A 23,149-nucleotide genomic window follows, 5' to 3' on the forward strand; every position below is an offset into this window, starting at 1 on the left:
TTGAAGCCTTTGAGAAGTTGCATGAGTTGCTGACTTCACCGCCGATTCTTCGCCATTACGACCCAACTGCGCCATTACGACCCAACTGCGCCGACAGAGGTTCACACTGATGCCAGTGGTGTTGGCCTTGGTGCGGTCTTGGCCCGACGGAGAACCACGAATGAAGAATATGTCGTGGCTTATGCCAGCCGTCCCCCTAAAAAAGCTGAGATGAACTACACCGTTACAGAGAAGAAATGCTTAGTTATCATTTGGGCATTGGGCAAGTTTCGTCGTTATCTTTACGGCTGTCCTTTCAGCATCATCACTGACATCATGCCCCATTTGGTTCTCCTCCTTGAAAGGCCCGTTAGGCTGCCGTGGCGGTTGAGCGCTTCGCCTGCAAGAATATGACATTCGTGTCGTATACCGCTCTGGACAAAAGCATTCCGACGCTGACGCGCTCTCCCGCTTGCATGACACCTGATGTGGCTTCTCTTTCCATTCTTTCTCTGATCTCAGTCCCATCACTACTGACCGCTATTGACATGCCCTCCGAGCAACACAAGGACCCATTGCTTGCCCTGCTGCTCGACTACCTTGCCGCTCCATCAGTTGTTCCTTCAAAGCCGATACTATGCTCTCAAGCAACCCACTTTGCCGTGCGTGACAACACCCTCTACGGCTGCAACTATATGCCTGACTGTCAGAAATGGCTTCTGGCTATCCCTCGTCACATGTGCTCTGATATGTGCACGTACTTGCATGATGACCCTCAAAGTGCCCACATCGGTGTCCTAAAAACTTTCGCGAGGCTGCATCAACTATATTACTGGCATGGAATGTATCGGTTTGTGCTACAATACATTCGATCATGCACCGCCGGCCAACAAAGCAAAACTCCCCCAGTGTGCCCTACTAGCCCACTACAGCCGCTAGTGTACCCTGCTCGACCGTTCGACCACGTAGGCATTGACTTCTATGACCCGCTCCCATACAGCGGATGTGGAAACCGCTGGATAATTGTTGGCGTCGATCACCTTTTGCGCTACGCCGAGGCCGTGGCTCTTCTCACCGCGACTGCTCACGATGTTGCGATGTTAATTCTTCCCAACTTTGTCCTTTGCCACAGTGCTCTTCGAGAACTACTCAGTGATAGGGGTCGTGCCTTCTTGTCAGAAGCAATACAATCCCTCCTTCACGAATGCCAGATCACTCACCGGAAGTTGACAGCGTATCACACCCAAATGAACGGTCTCACGGAGTACTTCAACCGCACACTGGGCGACATGTTGAATATGTACGTCTCGTCTGACCACACTAATTGGGACCCCATACTCCCGTTCGTTACTTTCGCATATAACACCGCGACACAAGCGACCACCAGTTTTTCGCCTTTTTTTCTCTTGTATGGGCATGAGCCTTCATGTCCTCTTGGTACTATCCTGCCCTACCGACATGATGCTTCCGAGTGCACAACTATTTCAGAAGTCGCCCAACACGCTGAAGATTGCTGCCAGCTGGCTTGTTCGTTGACCAACGAGGATCAAGGGCGTCAGAAGACAAGACGAAACAGTCATCAGGCCATGCCCACCTTCCCTGCTGGTTTCCTTGTTTGGCTATGGATACTGCCTCACATGCGCGGCCTTTCTTCTAAACTACTTGTGCATTACCATGGTCCGTACCTAATCATCGATGCCTCCTCCCCCGTGAACTATATCGTTGAGCCCGTCACACCATTGCCGGACCTTCGTTGTCGAGGTCGCGAGACGGTGCATGTTAGCCGACTGAAGCCTTATTTCGACACCCTCATCTTCTCTGCTCCTTTAGTCGCCAGGATGACTCTGTTTCACGCCCGGGGCCAATTTAGTGAAGCAGATGTGCCTCGTGTTTCCGATAGCAGCTCGGAGACGATGATGACGACCCGTGCTGTGATTGGAAAGAGAGCTCAGGCTGTTCGCTGCTGCTAGGCTGCTGTTTATCTGCTGCTTCTCACCTTTAATTAAACATCATTACACAATAAACAATAAAACATGCAAAAAAATATTACTGTAAGTGTTTTTCAAATTACGACAATTTGCAATGCTTTCTGCAGGATAACTACTTCACATACTGCAACTTGTGGACATATTGCATCAGATCACATATTATTTGTACATCTTTGTGCTTCCAGTATGTGACGTACAATATCTATATCACAGGCATAAGCAGCGTGCAGTAGCTGCTGGTCGCAAAACGTATCAATCTGCTCGTTATAGGTAAATAGGTTCATATGTGCAATGCCTTCCGGGTTATAATTAGTACATCATATTTTGGAGCATAAAAGTGTGTGACCTAATTTTACGTTGATTTATATGATGCGCAGCTACATAATATCTTTGTTTCATGTGTGACATGCTATTTCTTGCTCATGAATGCGAGTCGAGAAAGGTGTCTTTGTAGCGTTGCCTGCTATGCAGGAAACAGGGCGTAGTATCTGTGAGACCTCCCTGCATGACTGGTTTAAAAAATGGTGTGATGGATTAGTTTTACTATGTAAGAACAAAGCAACATCTGACGCTTCTTTTTGTGAAACTATAAGCAGTGGTGTTCTTGTCAATCTATTTTGAATTGCTGCATATATTTTTAAAATATTAGCAATAATTTGATCATTTTACATTTCTTGACAGTTCTTTTCTTTTTATTATTATCATATCTCTCTCTCTATATATATATTACATTTTTTTTTGGGGGGGGGGGGCTAAAGAGCTGGTACATGGTATTTATAAAGCAAACTGTGCTGTTTTTGTTCACAAAAGCATGCTTCACTTACTTGTTGATCCTCCGCATTCCTAAAAATAGCCCCATTACAGCTTGCACAGGCATGAAGAGCAAATGCTGCAGTGGTTTGGTTATAAATAGCAAATGCATGACAGTTGCATTCACAGCACAAGCATATGCGTGCACATATAGGGTACTCTATAGAGAGGGACCATGGAAGGAATCATTCTAACATCACTTCCAAAGAACCTATTCATATTTCCACACAAACAACAAAATTTAATTCTGCTTTCTAAAACATGCTTGATCCAAAAACTCAGTTGGGTAGTTTGTGAGAAACTTCTTTAACAGGAGATAATATTATGGCACAACACTGAGGATTGCCCCCGTACAGAAAGAAAAAAAAAACTATGTATATGACAAATGAATGAATATGAATAAAACTATGTATATGACAAACAGCAAAATAAATCAATAAGGCATCCCCAAGCATTATAAACATGTACAATAGCCAGCAGCACTACACAATACACATGGGAACAAGCTACAATGCAATGATGACCTAGTAACCTTCGATGCATTAATCAATTTCAACATGTGGCATTGGGAAGCAGCAACTTGAGCGCTGTTTCAGATGTTCACTCACAACATGTTGTGGCAGCGCGGAAATGTTGAATGAAGCTTGTGCAGCGACGATAGCACTCTGCCTGATGGTGAAGCGCTGTCAAAGCGAGCTAGGCATGCTGTGACCACGCTTGTCAACCTCATGCTACTTGCACATCTTGTTGTGATTACTTTCATTGTCCCTGCAGTGCTCACCAGCCACAGCTTCTGTGGTCTAATAGTTTCGTTCAAAAATGGAATAGTCCCAATTCTTTTTTTTTTTTTTCATGCCCATGTGGACTTGTGCACTATTGTGCTGTTGTATTGTTCCTTTCATTTCCAGTTTTGAATTTGCATCATCTTTCACAGTATTTTATTGCTCTGCTCTCCCTCTTCACTTCATATTGCTAGCCACTGTTATATGTTCTACATAGTTTATTGCTAGCCACTGTTATATTTTGTACCTCTAATATAGAACACACTCCCTAGTGCAGCCATATTGCTGGACAAAAATGAAACTAAGGATATGGGCCACAAGAAGAAGGAATAAGAGGGAGTAGTAAAAAAAAGGTGAATGGCTTGCATGTGTATGCATATTTCTTTTGAGGTGCATTTGTTGCTGAACTGCTATTTTGTGACTGACTATAGCGTAATTATTCTGTGCAAGGTGCACAAAAACTTCTGTATGCTCATTTAGTTATATTATTACGTTAAGTGTAATAGTACTGAAGCTGGCAAAAAGTTTTCCGCAGAACTGTGTCAAGGAGTGATTGTAAAGTCATGCTCAGTCACTACTACAAAACAATGAATTACCATTGCTGTTTGTTGCGATTGCATAAAATTTGTATCCACTTAAATTGACACAGTATTAGGCAATTTCCGTCCGTCTCAGAAATTGTTGCCTTATAACCTTAATCACACGTACCAGACATTTCAGAACATGCAATCTCGGATGCATTCTTACCAGGCTTAAGATGTTTGTTGGAAGATGCAAGGCAAGTTGCACCTTGCCATGAGTCAGCAGTTTCAGCCATGATTGCTGATTTTGAAGCCAAATTGGACTGCTGCAGAGAAAGGTGAGAACTTTTCTAATCCTTCTATCTCCACTGATACAAAGCACATTGGAGAAATTCTTGCAAAAAGAAGTTTTTCAAGGGAGACCCCTTATATTCATGGCATTTTACAACTTATTTAAAAAATGTTGCAACACTTCTTTGGAGTGTCTTGAAGGGATTATAAAAGTGCAACAGCACATTCACTGCTGCATTCTCTCTGCCATGCATACGCTTACCCTGTGTAAGTACATATCATGGCCATTGGAGTCAGTACATAGCAGTGCAAAAGATGTGTACCATTGATTTTCTGCATTTTTTCATTCTGTCTCATCTGCATGCCAAAATATCACTTTTTCCCTTCACTTGCTGGTCGTGCCAGTATGCCATGATCTATGTTATGTCTTCCCGCCTGCCACAGAAACTTCATGTGCTGAGTAAGTGATCACAACACGAATGCGGCTAAGAAAAGTTTGATGCAGGGGGTGGCATTGCTTGCTTTGTGAAGAGAGGGAGAGAAATAATGAATTGGCCTCTGGCCCTTTGTCCAGGGCTGCTGCATGTTTAGGTAGCTGCAAAAAATGGCAGGAGATAGAGAGGGCGGTCTGATGTTAATGGTGATTTCTCTTGATTGAGGTTTGTGTGCTTCTTCTGGTGTGGTGAGCCCAGGGGCCATGACAACCTCTATTAATGTAACCAAATCGGCTGCGGAATGCAAAGCACTGTGACATTAACACCCTAGGACAGTACAATAAAAGCCTGCACAGACCTACCAAAACCCAATCAACAATGCAAGTTCTGTTGATAACAGAAGCAATCATGCCCACCACAATGCACTTAAAACAACCTAGTCAAGCAGCATGTCAAGCTATCCTCATGGGAAACCTGCCTAACTCCATACACGACACACTACATCAATATATGACAAATAGCTCAATAATACATACTCTGCAGTTGTTACCTAGCCACTTTAACATTGAAGGAAATGAAAAGGCTATGCTATATCACATGCAAACATTCTGGGGCCTCCTCTCCAGCGTACAGATCTGCCCACACCTAGAGAACTTTATCAATAAACTACGAGCATCTGCTAGGCTAAGCACAAACAGTGGAAATTATGCCAGCCTTTTGAATTTTGTATCTGCTTGTGTTCACCTATTTTATTTATAGTCTGGATTATTGAAACAAACCACTCACATGAGTCTATAAGTCGAGATCTCTTTAACTGCTATACGGTGAGTGAGCAATTACTGCTTCAAAGACACAAACATAAGAAAGATGCAGCTGATGTCATATCAGCTAATCAACAAAAATGCTGTTAGCATGGCTGGCTCTTTGTTTTTGCATTTGTGTGCTCTGCGTGTCAGCACGTAGAGCAATAATTGCCAAATATAATTGCATTCTTCATGTGTTGTGCATATTCATTGAAAATGTTAAGCATGAGCCATGTTCTGTTGAAACCTAAAAAATTTTAATTTTGATTATGAGGCAGGCTGTAGTGAGGGACACAAGACTACACTCTAAAAAAAGTTTACACCCTTTAGGGCTTATCTTGTCCCCAAACATTAATCGTCAGCTGACTTGCTTGCATTTCCTCTCTTGAAAACTCGGTGCTTGCTACTTTCCTGTCGGGAATACTGTGTCAAACTGATAACGTGCAAGCCGTTCATGACTAGGAAGTACCGGGCTCGCAGCTTTAAAGAAAAGAAATGTGGGCAAGACAGATGATGATTATTGTTCGGGGACAAAATACAACCCAAAGGGTGTAAACTTTTTTTAGAGTGTAATTTTTACCACTTGGGGTTGTTAAATGTATATCCAATTCATGGCACACAGGAGTTCTTGCATTCCGCCACCATCTAAATGTGGCTTTGGTAGCCAGAATTTGATCCCGCAATCTCACGCTTAGCAGCGCAGCATTATAGCCACTAAGCCAGCACGGTGGGCACTATTAAAATTTGTGGTCTCCTTTACTGCAAAGGCACCGTAGTACAGTAATCCCTCACTATAATAAAATTGCTTTACCCAAAATATCGCTTTATTCGAAATTTCTTCTGGTCCCGGCCCAAACGCATGCATTTTAAGCCACATTACTCAAAGCACACAAAGTTAGAGTGAAGTGGCCAACGGAAGCTGTCAAATTCCATGGTGCAGCGCACACGAACAATTAATCTTGGCCAGAATTGCATCGCTGGTGTCTTCCGTGATAGAATCCACACATAAAGTTTTCCTGACGCTTTGCGATGCCAGAAAACCACGGTCTCTTGGATACTGAAAAGTGGCCAAAAGACTGCAGGCAGACTTGCGCCATAGCATTCCATGGGGTGCACTTGATGAGCAAAGTTTTCCCGCTCTAAAGAGCACTTTTGGCACTGAAGTGTGCTGAAAAGCACAAAAGAAGTGTCTCTCTGAGTCTAAGTGCCATGTTTGGCGCGAGGAGCTACGTTAACAAATCGGGAAGACGACTTTGGGGAAGCTGGTCTAGCAATTTGCTCGCTGCTCGCCATAATCAGCCTGCATCAAAATAAAACACCGCCCCTAGCTTTGTTGCACTTTTGACGATGAAAACTGGTCGATAACTTGCCAAAACATGAAAAATTTGTGTCACCAGCGGCAAGTCAGGCTGTCAACATGGGGGGTCAATGCAAGCTGGTGTTTCCCTGGCAACTTTCTCGAGCCGGTCGTGCTTGATTCGCGCCATCTGACTTTAGACAAACAATCTAATAGCATGGTATGGTATGGTATGGAGAACTTTATTGGGTCCTGAGGGTCAACCCTACGTTGACGCAGGCCGCACCCACGTTGGGACTGTCAGGCCGAGCCCTTCAGCCACATCGCGGGCCTTTTGGACTGCCCGTAATTGGTCAGAGAGTGATTCATGGTGTAGCATTTGCCGCCACCATTCTTGTTCCTTGTCACAGTCTGTGAAGACTGCGGGGCACTGCCAAAGCATGTGGTCAAGAGTAATGATGCCATTGCACTTATTACATTTGGTTTTAGTTTCCCTCTCCGAATAGATCCTGTTAATAAAATCTAGACTTCCGTATGTTCTTGTCTGTAGCAAACTTAATGTGACCGCTTGGGCTCTGCAAAGCTTACCATGTGGCAATGGGTATTCCCTTCTGCTTAAATAATAATGCTTCGTGATTTCTTTATATGTTAATAATCGATCCCTGTGTTCCCTGGGTGAAGTGTAAGTTGCTCGGTCTTGAAGATCACGGCTAGAAAGTCCTCGTGCTGCTTCATTTGCCACCACATTGAGGTTTCTCCGAGCTCCGTCCACCACCCCCAGATGTGCAGGAAACCAGCGAATTTCAATCCTCTCACTGTTGACCTTCTCTAGTAATTTTGTTGCTATCCGTGTCACATACCCATTGGTAAAGTTGCGTATGGCTGTTCTAGAGTTGCTGTAAATATGTGTCCATCGATTAGCCCGGATGGCTAAGGCGATTGCTACTTGTTCTGCTACTGTTGGGTCCTTGGTATAGACGGTGATGGCATCCCGTATTGTTGTGTCGGCAGCGGCAGGCAAGCGGGAGGCCCCGACCAGCGAACGCCCGGCTAACGCCGGCGCAGTAAAGGAGACGCGGAGCGAACTGCTCCCGTTGAAAACCGGAACGAAGACTCGGCCATCCTCGGCCGTTTATTCCTAATAAAGGGTTCACACGCCAGATGACACCTCCCAATTGGTCCAATGTTCGTCACATGACAGAAGGGGGGTGCGCCATCTAGCTCAACAACTACAAAACATACATATGCGATGGCACATAGATCTGACAGGGGGCGACACTATACTACATCATCCCCCCCTGGAAACAAAGTAACATACAGTGAAACGCGCACACACGACGCGCACTTAAGTCCAAAGAAGATTTCAGTTCATTCCCCCCCATGTTCACACACGCGCACCAGTTGCACACAAGCACGCACTTAAGTCCACAACAAATTCAATCCATCCCCGCCCAAGTTCACATACACGCGCACCAGTCTTGGGCACTAAAAACACAGGCAGTCACTCAAACAAAGTTCAACAAGGAACACGGCACAAAACTCACTGCACCGCAACAAGGAACACTTTATACCTGTGTTAACGAAAAATGTGAACTGCCTCCTAAATGTCACAGCGAGGCCCCTAGCCGTGGCATTTCGAAGACGGCAAAATGCTCTACATTCAGGAAACAATTGCAAGCCGCGGAGGCCGTTTTTTGACACGATGAGGACGCGTGCGTACCTCAGAAGAACTTTGGGGGTTGCGACGCGTTTCGGTCGACTTTAAAGACCCAGTCGTCCCACTACTATTTCCCTCCCCCTGGTTGGAAAGTTGAATGTGGTTGTCGTTCGAAGCTGGAGAGGGTTGCCCAGGACGCTCCTCTCGAAGTCCCAACAAGTCCTGGGATACTACCGATTCCCCCACGGAATCTGAAACTATTGCTGACTGTGTAGACTCGGAAGCGATACAGTCAGATGCACTACTTAAGCGATGCCTATGAAAGGACGATGTTACAGCAGACGAGTCATCGGAATGACTATCCAGGTTTGCATACGAGTACAAAAAATCTTTGTCAGTCGTGGACAATGTACTAGGGTTTGAATTATCGACTACTGTGGTTAACTTAGACGCATTCCACGTCTTCCCATCACTGAGTACAAAAGAGGATGGTCCTACCTGGGCCTTAACTGTACGAGGCGTACTGTACTTAAAAAATCCTTTCTTGGCAAGTTTTACTTTGACGGTGTCTCCCACCTTGATACGAGTTGCCTGAGCACCTCTACGTTTGTCTACATACTGCTTAGTTTGCCGCTGTTTCTGCGAGACTCTCTCGCGAACTTGCGGAAGAGAACTGTCCTGAACCGTTATGTGCTTACGCAACCTGAAGTTGCTAATATTGATCTTTGAACGAGGTTGACGACCATGAAGTAGGAAAGCTGGGGAGAAACCCGTTGTAGCATGTGGTGTAATCCTATAAGAACCCAAGAATTCTGAAATGCTTTTCGAAGCATCTCGACCTTCAAGCCTGGCTACCTGCAGGTGTTCCTTAATGACTCGGTTGAACCTTTCTATTTGACCATTACCCTGAGGATAATTGTTGGAGGAGAAAAAATGAGCGATTCCTTTTTCCTTTAGGTAATCTTGGAATTGTTTTGAAACAAACTGTGGACCATTGTCTGTAACTATAGAGTCTGGCAACCCTTCACGGCTGAAAGCCCAGTCCAGAAGCTTAATGACATCATCTGTGGAGATGGAATTAGTACCAAGTACTTCTGGCCACTTTGAGTAGTAGTCAACAAGGGTGACTAGATACCTAGGGTAGGACGTGTTTAATGGGCCAATGATGTCCATTCCCAATTTCTGCCAAGGCCCGTTTGGCCATTCAACTGGTTGCAATGGAGCTACATGAGGCTTTGCAGACTTGTCTGCCAGCTTACATACATGACAATGCTTTACATACTGTTCAACAGTACTATCCATCTGGGGCCACCAATAGCGTTCACGAAGAAGCTGCTTAGTACGTACTATGCCCTGATGATTTTCATGTGCCAGCTGTAGAAATGTAGGTATGAGGACACTGGGTATTACCACATGATCACCACGCATGAGTAATCCATCTACAAACGACAATTCTTCATTCACATGAAAGTAAGCTATTAAAGCATTGTCTATGTTTTTCTTAGAGGGCCAACCCTCTGCTAGGCATTTACTGACCTTCTGAAGCGTCTCATCTGTACTAGTTGCAAGTTGCACTGTTTCCTTGTCAACGACTGATGTGACCAAGGATACTATTTCTTCCTCCTGAACTACATTCTGCGAATCCTTTATTGGAAGTCTAGACAAGGCATCAGCGACTAGGTTTTCTGATCCTTTGCAATATTCAATCTGAAAGTTGTAATACAGGAGCCTGGCTGACCATCTTGAAATGCGAAGAGGTCGACGACCTGAGTCGCCAGCGGACAGTAATGCAACTACTGCTTGATGGTCAGTTCGAAGAGTGAACCGTCTACCCCAGAGGTACACATGCCATTTTTCACATGCAAACAGACATGCTAGCGCTTCACGCTCTCCTACAGAATACTTTCGTTCAGCTACAGACAATGTCCTAGATGCAAAAGCTACAGTTTCTAGCTTAGAACCATACGGTTGCTGTAACACAGCACCAACACCAACATCAGATGCATCAGTTGTGACTACCACAGGCAATTCAGGGTTGAAAATCTTAATGACAGGGGAACATGTAAGACGAGCTTTCAACTGATTGAAGCTACGTTGTGCATCATCAGACCAAGCAAAATTTTGCCCTTGCCTGAGCATGAGGCGAAGCGGTTCTACAAGTTCTGCATAATGATCAATGAACTTGGCATAGTAACCAGCTAATCCTAAGAAGGATTGCAATGACTTAATATCTGTAGGAGCAGGCGCATTCAGGATTGCTTTTACCTTGCTCTCTGTAGGCGAAATGCCTTCAGCTGAAATTTTATGGCCCAGAAAAGTCAGTTCTCTCACAGAGAAGACACATTTTTCATTCAGTTTCATACCACTGTTTGAAATGCAAAGCAAGACTTCTCTTAAGTTAGCATCATGCTCAGGTTTTGTCCGACCCCATACCAAAATGTCATCAAGGTAACAGACAACATTCTTACAACTCTGCAAGATTTGTGACATCATTTTCTGAAACACTGCTGGCGCAGATGCCAAGCCAAAACAGACGCGCTTGAACCTGAATAAGCCTTCATGAGTTATGAATGTAGTGAGATCTCTACTACTTTCTTCCAGTAGCAGCTGGTGGTAAGCAGATGCTAGATCCAGCTTAGAAAAATATGTGGCACCATGAAACATTTGCAATAACTCTTCTACGTGCGGCAAAGGATACCCATCAATGACAATTGCCTTATTCGGTTCCCGTAGGTCAACACAGAGCCGGATGGCTCCATCCTTTTTGCGCACCACGACGAGTGGAGACACCCATTCAGAAGCCTCGACGCGCTCGATGACGTCGCAGTCCTCGAGACGTCGCAGTTCATTTGTCACCTGGTCACGGAGAGCCAGGGGTAGTCTGCGCAACTTTGATGACACTGGTTTCATACCTTGCCGTCGATGTATGCGGTGCACGAAGTTTTTGACGAGTCCCAACTCGCCACTGAAGAGGTGATCAAAACCCGGAGGCACACCTGTGGGGCTCTGTACAGGAGGAAGCGTAGCCAGGCAGCATGTCAGCGACGTACCGTCGATTTGTATCCCCAAGCGCTGGATGGCGTCAAGACCCAGCAGTGATGTTCCTGTAGACGTTACATGGAACGTGACTGAGCACGACCTTTGAAGAAACTGGACAGTGGCTTGGAAAAGGCCTTGAATGTCGATGCGTTGCCTGGAGAAATTCCTCAAGTCCACTGCTGTTTTTGACAGTCTGTGCTGTCGACCAAAGTGCTTCCCAAAATCCTCAGCAGTCATCAATGAGACTGACGCTCCTGTGTCCACGAGCAGCCGCATGGCGACGTCGTTAACCACGACCGGGACTTGTAAATCCCTTTTAGCTTCCAACGTGCTCACCGTCAAGACAGACGCGGACGGCTGTCCTGCGGAAGTTGAAGACAGCGTCTCTGCGGAAGAGTTGTGCTGAACAGTACGGGTTTTTCGGCATACGGATGCAAAATGGCCCAACGTGTGGCAGGCGTTGCACCGCCGGTTCCTTGCGGGACAGTTCCTGTATGTGGCAATATGCCTCGTGCTGCCACACCGGTCGCATGTACTGCGGTCGAAATTAGGGTCCTTTGCATCCTGTGCTTCATTGCGGGTCCCGGAGGAGCCTCGCGGAAGATGTTGATAATCTGGGCGGCCTCTTGGAAGACGTCGGCCATCTTGGCGGCTCCTCGGAAAAAGTCGGCCATCTTCATGGCCTCCCGGACTGCGTCGGCCATCTTGGCGGCTCCCCGGAAGAAGTCGGCCATCTTGGCTCGTCGACGGAGCGCCAAGTTGAGCTGCCTCGATTCTCTGTATTTTCTCCGAGTCGAACGCGCGGTTCGCTCGATGTAGGGCTTCTAACGAGCGTCCGATCTCTTCTGCCTTGTCCAGGGACAAGGTTTCGCCATGGGCCAGCAACTTTTCGCGAACGCTGGCGTTCGCTATCCCGTGTATGATTTGGTCTCGGACGCGCTCGTCATAGCTTGTGCCGAAGTTGCACTGTACCGCCTTCTCCTTCAATGCGGTCACGAATTCCAGGAAGCCTTCTCCCTCGAGCTGCTTTCAGCTGGTGAACTCATGCCGTTCCGCCAGGACATTTGTTGACGCGGCGAACAGCCGGTCAAGCCGCTGCAAGAGTCTCGGAAACTCTGACGCTGGCGGGACCGCATCACTTGTCGTTGACGCTGCGCCGGTCGACTGCCTTGCTGCTTCGCTTGAAGCTGACGCTGCGCTGGTTAACTGCCTTGCTGCTTCCTGCTCCTCGGCTGCGAAGTGCTTCCGTTGTCCCTCACGCCCGAGAGCGCTGACGAGCGCAGACGCTCGCCGTGCGTCCGTCCAGTCGCCGCCGCCGGCCGCTTCGAGGTGGGCCTGAAAAATTTTTTTCCAGCGGTACCAGGGAATTAACGGAGGGCCGGGCACTTCAAGAAAAACGGGAAGGTTCGCCGTAAATGCCATGCCGGGTAGCGTGCAGGAGGCAAGCCGGAGCTCGCCGCAGGAATAGGCAAGGAAGAGCAAGGGGGAGAGTAGGCCTAGGCTCGGAAGCCTCGCGACGCCAAGTGCGTCGGCGGCGTTTGCCGGCCGTGCAGACACGGAAGGGACGCTTCACTCACGAAGCTCGTTGGTTTCCCGGGGCTTCGGTCGGAACCGTTGCGGGAATCCCATCCTCGTCGCCAAAAGATGTTGTGTCGGCAGCGGCAGGCAAGCGGGAGGCCCCGACCAGCGAACGCCCGGCTAACGCCGGCGCAGTAAAGGAGACGCGGAGCGAACTGCTCCCGTTGAAAACCGGAACGAAGACTCGGCCATCCTCGGCCGTTTATTCCTAATAAAGGGTTCACACGCCAGATGACACCTCCCAATTGGTCCAATGTTCGTCACATGACAGAAGGGGGGTGCGCCATCTAGCTCAACAACTACAAAACATACATATGCGATGGCACATAGATCTGACAGGGGGCGACACTATACTACACGTATGTTACCTTGAGTGTCTACAACAACAGAGGTATAGGCATCCTTATTTTGAACCCAGGCAGCGTCAACGAACACCGCCTGCTGCTTATGTTGATCTATGTCTTGAAAGAGTGCCTTCGCCCTTGCCTTCCGTCTCTCGAGGTTATGTGTCGGGTGCATGTTTCTAGGGAACAGGGTCGTCTTTAATGTTTCTCGTATTCCCGCTTGCAATTGTGTTAATAATTCTCCTTCGTTGGTGTGGTTGTTAATTTCTACACCAATTTCTTCAAGTAGTGCCCTCCCAGCTCGTGTCCCCATTAGTCTCTCCTGATGGGCCACCTGTTTAGCCTCAGCTATCTCCTCTAGTGTGTTATGCAGCCCTAGGCGCAATAAGCTATCATTGGCTGTGCTGATGGGAAGTCCTAGTGCAGTCTTTATAAGTCGTCTGATTAAAGCGTTTAGCTTGTTCTTATCAGCCTGTGTCCATAGTAGCATGCCAGCCACGTACGAGAAGTGGCAGAAGGCGAATGCATGTACCAATCTTATGGCACTGTCTTCTCCTAGCCCCTTATGCCTGTTGGTAATTCTATGCAGAAACCTAATGACTTCTTCTGACTTGTTAGAGATGTGTTCTATCATCCTGCAATTAAATCCATTTGCTTGCAGGAGAAGTCCTAGCACTCTAATAGTCTCCACCTGCCTGATTGTTTCTCCATTCTTGGTGTATATGTCAATGCGGGGTTCTTCCTCTGGGATATATCTGTACGGCTTGCGCCCACGCTTACTGCTCCGTAATACCAATAGTTCTGATTTTTTAGCAGAGCAGTTCAGTCCCATACCCTCAAGTGTTGTTTCCACTACATAAATGCTTTCCTGTAGTTTGGTCTCTGTTTGTCCCATATTACTTTTGGCACTCCAGATTGTTACATCATCTGCATATATAGCAAAGTGGATACCCTCAATCTGCGCGAGACCTCGAGCCACTCTTGACATTGCCAAATCAAATAACATGGGAGATAGGACAGACCCTTGTAGTGTCTCACAATTCCCAAGTTCCAGGGTTGTCGATTGAAGTTTGCCTAACCTGAGATAAGCAGAACAGCCACCGAGAAAGGCTTTGACTATATTGTGCAATCGCTTACCGAATCCCATCTCCGAGAGGATATCCAATATGGCCCTGTGCTTGATGCGATCAAAGGCCTTCTCTACATCTAGGCCTAGAAGAGCTCTCGTATGTAGCGGGCTAGCAAGAATAAGGTGATGTTTGATTAAAAGCAGTGCATCTTGAGTCGAAAGTCCAGGATGTAAACCGATCAGGTTATGCGGAAGAATATTTCTGTTTTCTACATACTTAGTCAGTCTATTGAGTATGACATGCTCCATGGTTTTGCCCAGACATGATGTTAACGATATGGGTCTTAGGTTATCTAGATTGAGTTGCTTGCCTGGTTTGGGAATAAGAATTGTGTTAGCAATTCTCCATTCCTTCGGATAATCACCATTTTTCCAGAGTTCGTTGAAATACTCTGTTAAATATTTTATAGAATCATCGTCCAAATTTTTCAACAGCCTATTGGAAATGCCATCTGGACCGGCAGCAGATCTACTGTTGAGGTCGTACAGGGCTGCGCGAACTTCGCTTTCTGTGAAGTCTTGTTCCATCGGCTCACAGTCTTCCCCTGTATATTCAGGCAGGTCTGTACTCTCATTACTATCCTTAAGTGGTAAATACCTAGCTGCGAGCCGATCCAGAATGGCCTCCTCCGTTGTGTCCTGACTCTGTGTCCTGATGGACGAGTTGTGCTACTGCTGTTCTCCTATTAGATTTCGTGTCGTTTTCATGAAGCAAATGCCTAAGTAAGTTCCAATTTCCACCACGTCTGATTCGACCATCTATGGAATTACAAAGCTCATCCCATTGTTGTTTCTGTAAATTTCTGGAGTGTTCTTCAATCTCCCTATTCAACAATGCTATGCGCTTCCCGAGTCTCCTGTTCAGCCGTTGCGTTTTCCATCTATTTAACATAGATTGTTTGGCTTCAATCAAGTGCGCCAGCCTACTGTCCATGATTTCGATATCCTCCTCTGTGGTAATATCCTTCGTTGCCGCCTTTACATCTTCCCTGAGCTGAGTGGTCCAAGTTTGGAGTGTTTTCTTTTGTCCTGCCTCTGTCTCAGCTCTGCTTTTCCTTGCTTTCCGAAAAAGATCCCAGTCAATGTAGTTAAAGTGCTTTATCTCATTACTTGGTGTTTCCAATAGTATTTGTAATATGTAATGATCACTACCTAGGTCAATATTGGAGTTATTCCAGCCAGCGTTCGCTAAATTTGATACAAAAGTAAGGTCTGGGTTGGAGTCCCTGCATGTAGATGTACCGCACCTAGTGGGATAATCTGGGTCTGTGATGAGGGAGAGATTAAAATCTGTAGCTAGGTGCCAGAGTCCATCCCCTTTCTTAGTATTCCAGCGATATCCCCAGGTTTGATGTGGGGCGTTGAAATCCCCTCCAATAATGAGTGGAGCGTGCTTAGTAACAGCCATAGTTTTATTAAGAAGTGCCCTGAAACTCTGTTTCATGTCGCTAGGGCTTGTAGGGGTTGGGGGACGGACTCCGGGATGGAAGCCCAAACTTGGGAGGATTTATTCTACATTATGTACAGAGAGGTGAGTGTCAAGTAACAGTCGTACAGACATTACGGGCCGGCAGCAACTCGGACGCTGCGGCCCGCGGCAAGAAGTTCGAGAGAGGTGAATCAGGGAATCAGGGCATGTCCCAGAATGCTCAGGTCTCTCTGGAAGTCTTCTTATAAACCCTTCGAGCACTGTAAGTCACGTCATGTTTGACCAATGGGAGAGTCCGCTCCGATGACGCCACTTTCAGCCAATGGTAGGCGCCCGTGTCGCGGTGGCACACCTGGCGGCTCTCTGCGGTCTTGCCTCGCAGAGTGGCAATCCACTTCTTCTAGGGTGGAGAAGGAGGGGGGGCGCTCATGCTCCATTGCACAAGGGCCCACCTGCCCCCGGTGGCTCGGCTCCGCAGCGGTAGCAAATGCCTTCTTCAAAGCCGAAGGGGGACGATTGAGCTCCATTGTACGAGGCCCCCTTCTAATCCCGGCGACGCACGAACTTGTTGGCACGTGAACTTGTTGCCTTAAACTTGTTTGCTCGGCCGCTTCTCTGGAATGCGCTTTCCTGCTTCTGCATTCCTCAATTAGCTGTGCTGCAATCCGATGTGGTTTGGGGAACTCGAAGTAATCGCAGGAAACAGCTCCATATCTAACAGCTCGTCCTCGCCCCGGTAGTTCTGAATGGCCGGTGAACTCAATTCGCTGGCCATGAGGAACGCTGAAAGAAGCTGCAGGGTACTGGGGTCGAGCCTCGTTTGACGAACTTCGGGATCCTTGGCCCTGGAGAACAGACGTCAAACAAACAAAACAACACAGCGCTGCCCCACGTGTAAGCGCAGGCTCTTCACCCCTGACTCGCCAGGCTATTACTGAGTCAAAATCAACCCTGATCATTTAGTTCCCCAATTTTGACAAAACAGTTGTAACCACCTTTCCAAACAGCCATCCATTTCTCCTCGAATGCCGACAAGACCAGAGCACTATTGTTGTTGCAAAACAAAAGGGTCGTTGACGATGCAAACAACAAATGAAAACAGCCGACCATAACTTAAGTGGCCTAACTACATGAACAGCATGTTTCCAATCTATCGCAGTGGCGTACTTATCGCACGTAATGGTGCCACTGAACAATCTGGTCAACCTCACAAGTACGTAATCACAAGCGCACTAGCCTTGTGGTCATTAAACAAAACGCGTACTTGCGTGGTAGGCAAACTTTTCATTCACGCTTACTCACGTTTCTTCCCTGAAAGTCCTACAGGACACGTGAGATAAACGAACAATTAAACTTGCGGGACTTACACACTCCGCAGAACTCTTAAAATAATGCGTCTTTTAATAACTCGTTCCACGCGTACTTATCAGAGAAGTCAGAATACGGCTGCCCTATACACACACGAGCAACCCACTCATAAATCTGCTTCCTTCCGTCCACACAGGACATGCGCTAATGGAACTAAGAATGCTTCTCCGTGCAAATCATGCACTCACTGAAAATCTACGCGCTTAACCTTAGAAAATTCAACACTTAAAAAGAAAGAAGGTTAAATAAAACACACGCGCGTTACGATAGGCCTCTCAACAGTAACCTTGACCCTCAGGTTACTGACACACACAAAAAAAAACCTATCTACTTATTAATGAGCATCTCGCGAGACTACATGTTTACATAAACCTCATCTTTCAAATCACGGAGCTTCTCAAACGAAAACACAAACAAAGCTCAAACCTTACACATTGAAAGAAATTCTAGTCTCAATTCGCGAAAACTTTCCGATGCTCAAAAATAAAAAAACAACACACTTTACTTCTACGGAAGCTCTTGGCCTCCCTTTCCAAACGCTTACGTCTGACTCATACTTTGAGGTTAACTCGAGGTGGGCGTGGTCTGAAAGCTACTCTGGCTGCCGGGGAACAACAAAAGGGCTGACTAACTATCAGCTCCCCCAAGACGTTATGGTCTCCTGCTAATTTGCGTCCTCGCGCCCCGCTTTCAACACAAACTCGATTGACCGCGTCGCGACTCCCCACCTGGTCTCGTCCTGCCACCTTGCGTTTCTTCGAACTGCACGCTGAGCTATGAAAAGAACTACGGAACGACGAGGAGTTTAACAGCCTCGTGCCCTTTGTCCGCGTCCGTGCAGAACATTCTTCGCGGTCCCCCTTTGACCGGTGGCTCGACCATTCTGGATGCGTCAACATCGTCCTTGACGACCGCACCTTTTTCCTCGCGCCCTGCCCTTTTGGGTTTCTGGCCATCTTTGGCGGCGCTACATAAGTTACCGTTTTTCTGTCTTTACCACGCTTCCTTTTACGGCGCTTTCTCTCAGCACTCTCCTTCATGTCGCCTTCTCGTGCCTCGTGCTGGCCGGTACACGTTTCGTCGGCCCGGATCGGCCTCTTACCCGCACAGTCTGAGTGATTTACATTTAAATCTCCTCTCACTTTGCCTCGACTGGCGGACAGCTCAACCGACTCTGGCACAATGCAGCAGGCTTTACTCGAGTAAGACAACTCGCACTCTTGCGAACTGCCCTCTACTACATTGCCCAGCGCACGCTGTGCATCGGCACACAGCCCGTCGGTATCGATCGCTGTCTCACGCGCACAGTCTGAATGATTAATAACTAAACCATCCCTCTCTAGGCTATCTAGACTGGCGGAGAGCCGCACCGATCCCTGAACAATGCAGTTGTTCTCTCGTGGACTACGGAGCTCGCCATCCCGAGAACTACTCTCAACTGCATCGCTCAGTTCGCACTTCACTTCTGCACACAGATCTGACCTGACATGGGTGCTCGCGTCTGTCGCGTCAACAGTACCCTTTCCTTCGCTAGCAACCTCGCTAACATTACCAGCGACGCACACACGCGGTAACTGTGCCAATTTGTTCGCAGCTGGCCTAGCTGTCTCTACAGTCATCTGTTGGCACAGCACCTCGTCGCTCTCACTACGGCCTTTAACGGCCTCTGTTGCCACTAAGGCATCGTTAGCAGCTAGCCCTTTCCCTTCACTTATGACTCTGCAGCTAATCTCACAGGCACTACTCTTTTCGTCGGCTTCTGGCGAAAATCCGCTCGATGCTGCCTCATTCTTTCGCTCTGTACTTCCTACAGAATTCTCAGACAGCCGTTGTCTCTGTGCCAATAACTGATCACAATACTGTATCTCTTTGATCAGTGCTGCCTTCTCTCTCTCATATTTTTCCTTTCGCTCACGTTCGCGTTCATTCTCACGTCCGTGACGCTCACACCTAAGAGTAAGTTCTTGAAGCTCATGCTTCCGTTCATTCTCGCGTTCTTCACGCTGACGCTTACTCCTAAGTTCACGACGCTCTCGCAAACGTACACGTCGCTCACGCTGCCGTGGCTCCTGTATCACCTCCCAAGCAAGCTTAATGCTTTCATCATCATTGCCACTATCATTTATAAAGTACGAGTTAAAATACACTCATTTATTTACAGGTGTCCATCTTGATCCCTTCTTTCTCTTCCTCCTGTTCTTGTCTCTTCTGTCTTCTTCTTCTTCGCCGGAACATCACATCCTCCCGGACTTCGGTTTTCATCCCTCCTGGGATGATAGGGTATGATATTTCCCACTGTTGCTATTTCAGTTTTTCCTTCCGGTCCCAAATAGTGTAGCGATTTCAAGATTCCTTGTTGCTTGACGGTCTTTATCACTGTGTAGGGCCCAGAAAATTTGGACTTCGGTCCATCTAAACTCCTCCGGACTAAAACTGTATCTCCAGGCTCTATTACAGGCATCTTTGGGCTATGTCGCAGATCGAAGTGCCTCTTCATTGTTGATCTGTAGCGTGCAAGCTCCTCTTCCGTCTTGCGCCTTTCCTGCAGATCTACTTTCCCAACGATTCCAAGGTCGTAGTCTGCCGGTAGCCAAGTTGCTTCGCCTGATGCAGCAAAGTTAGGCGTGCATCCTAATCCCATGGTATGAGAATAATTGTGGTGCCTGACTGCTGCTTCTAAGGCACACTTCCATCCTCCATGGAAATCATGGTAAATTGCGATGAACGTTTTCAAATCCCGAATGAGCCTCTCAGCTAGGCCGTTTCCTTCTGGATGGTAGGGTGTGGCAAATCTCAGGGCAATTCCTCTATCACGGGCCCATTCTTGAAGCTTCTTACTGCGGAAAGCTGGCCCATTGTCAGAGACCACTACCTTGGTGTTCTTGAACATATTCCGCTCCAGTAACGTCAAAACAGAATTGGCGTCTTCCTTTCCTGGCTTTGCAGCTGCCATGCGTGTGCATTCATCTATTGCGACAAGGAATGCCTGAGTCTTACTGACTCCCTCTCCTCGCTTTTTTAGTTCGGCAAAATCTAGATGAATTACTTCAAATGGGACTTGGGAATGATTAGCGATGACCATTTGATTCCCTCTTGGACGATACTTGGCCTTGTTAATTTGGCACTGGTGACATGTTTGCACGTAGTTCTTGATATCTTCCTTCATATTTTTCCAGATGAATCGACTTTTTATCTTCCAATAAGTTTTCCAGAATCCATCATGCCCTCCTGACTCTGGGCTGTCATGGTACAGCTTCAAAACCTTTTTCACCAAAGTTCCTGGCACACAAAATTTGCCATTATTGCAAGTCAGGTCTTCGGTGCCTTCCCACAAGCTGCAAACATGTTCATGATCAGATGTTCTCACTTCTGTGATGTGAAGCCTGGAAAGAGCATCTGCGTCAGGAAGCTTATCCCCAGGTCGATGGCTTACATCGAAAGTGAACTGTTGTATTTCACTGATCCAACGCGCCACTCTGCCCTTGGGCTGGGTTAATCCCAAGAGGTAGGTTAACGCTCGGTTGTCAGTGAAAAGCCGGAAATGACGACCCTCTATGTAGCTTCTGAAATACCGGAGTGCCATCACAACAGCCAGAGCCTCTTTTTCTGTGGTCGTATAATGTTCTTGAGCTTTTGAGAACGTAGAAGAATAATAGCCAATCACCTTGAGCTGGCGTCCTTGCTGTTCCTTTGAGTCTCGTTGATATAGAACGGCCCCTGTACCATATTGTGAAGCGTCCGTACACAGCTCAAAAGGCTTGTTGAAGTCAGGTAGCACAAGCACAGGATCCGACGATATAGCTTCAACAAGGTACTCGTACGCTTTCTCGCACTCTTCACTCCAGATAAATGGCACATCCTTTTGCGTCAGCTTGGTGAGGCATCTTGTCTTTGCAGCGTAATCCTTAATGAACGCACGAAAATGACCGGCGAGTCCGAGGAAAACACGGAGTGAGTGTAGGTCATATGGCTTGACGAGCTTCTTCATCCTTTGTATAGACTCCTGTTTGGTTGTTTTAGTCTTACCGTCAAAAACTCTTCCTAGAAAGACAACATTTGTCTGAAAAAATTCACTCTTGTTCTTGTTAATCTTTAACTTTGACTTGCTGAGGGCTTCTAACACGCACGAGAGGTGTTCTTCATGTTCTTCTCTTGTACGTGAGTATATGATGATGTCGTCAATGTATACGTTACAAAACTTTCCCAGGAACTCATCAAGAATGCCATTCATCATTTTCTGAAACCAAGCTCCAGAATTCTTCCAACCGAATGGTAAGCGGTTGTACTCGTACACATCGAAAGGTGTTACAAAAGCAGTGTACTGCTTGTAATCTTCTTGTAGTGGCACCTGCCAGTATCCTTTACAGAGGTCGATCCGAGAGAAAACATTTGATCCACCAGTTTCATTGATGATCTCGTCTATTCGGGGCATGGGAAAAGGAAACAAATCAGTCTGGCCGTTGATCTGCCGGTAATCTGTGCAAAGGCGAAAGGAGCCATCGTCTTTCGGTACTATGGTGACTGGTGACGCGAAAGTGGATGTTGATGGCCTTATAATACCGGCATTTAGCATTTGCTGCAGTTCGGCCTTTAGCCAGGTCTTTTTCTCGAGGGAAAGACTGTACGGCTTTTTACGCACTACTGTGACATCACGAAGCTTAAACGGTACCTCGAAGACATCTGCTGCTGGCGGGTACGTCTCAACACAAATAAGTTCGGCAAAATTTGTCAGTATCTCATCAGCATTTCTAACTCTTCGATGTGAATTTTCAATTCCACGCAAGTTAGGCTTAAATGATCCGTCAATAGTCACTTCGTCTCTCCAAGAAATATTCATCTTCAATCGCTTCATATCAGGCCGAGATAAAAGAAACAGGAAATCAACACCCTGCATGACAAGGGCATCTACTTTTAGGTGATGTCCACCAAATTCAACCTCTACTTCTGCCCAGTGTTGCAACCTTCTAGTTTTTCCATCATAGCTTTGAACACTAACTATTCTTCCTTCATACACCTTGCTCGGTTGGATGATTTCCTGATTTACCAGGCTTACAGATGCTCCAGTATCAACCAGGAAGTCAAGACTTTTTCCATTTACCATCATTTTAACAAATAGGAGATTTGACTTCAGAAGGTATACATTTTCCATCGTGTCACATTGGTCGGACTCGGTAATAAAATATTCTACCGTTTCGCCATGTGCGTCAATGCTCAGTGGTAGAGTACTATGCCTTTGGATGGGACTGTGAATCAGAAAATCACTGCACACATACTTGAGGCAAGCAAGTAAGTCATCCGTGGAGGTTGGACGGTGTACACAAACCTCTCTTTGTGATTCGTTAGTCATGCCTTGAATTATCAGGGGAAGGATTGCAGAGTCCGGTAGATTAGGGTCGGCAATGTAGAGTAAACGTCTCTTCTCGAAAAAATAATCCATGACTGTCCCTTCTCTGTGTCTGAAAGCTAATGCGTCGTCCCATCTGTCAACCGGATTTCGCTCAAAAGCAGAAAGAAAACTATCTTTCCACTTCTGCCATGAATCACGGCATTGACTTGCGATTCGCATGTCCCACCATTTTCTGGCATTGCCAAATAAAAAACGACGCATGTTACACACTTTGTCGTCCAATGACGTCCAGTGGTTTTGCTCACATGCATATTCATAAAATCTGAGCCACAAGTTGGCGGCATTAGACACCC

At 46.8% G+C, this 23,149-nt stretch overlaps 1 protein-coding gene across 2 annotated transcripts in view; it reads left to right on the forward strand.

Annotated features, from left to right (window-relative positions):
• LOC135911130 (RAB11-binding protein RELCH homolog) overlaps positions 1-23,149 on the forward strand; it is a 210,901-nt gene that overhangs the window by 141,300 nt on the left and 46,452 nt on the right. For both annotated transcript variants that reach the window (XR_010567225.1, XM_065443265.1), the window contains exon 22: positions 4,271-4,418. Coding sequence is in view for 1 of the 2 variants with exons in the window: in XM_065443265.1 (XP_065299337.1) it covers positions 4,271-4,418 (148 nt within the window). In the remaining variant the exon portion in view is untranslated. The remainder of the gene's footprint in view (positions 1-4,270; positions 4,419-23,149) is intronic.

The sequence above is a fragment of the Dermacentor albipictus genome, chromosome 1, assembly GCF_038994185.2.
Source record: "Dermacentor albipictus isolate Rhodes 1998 colony chromosome 1, USDA_Dalb.pri_finalv2, whole genome shotgun sequence".
NCBI classification, from domain to species: Eukaryota; Metazoa; Arthropoda; class Arachnida; order Ixodida; family Ixodidae; genus Dermacentor; species Dermacentor albipictus.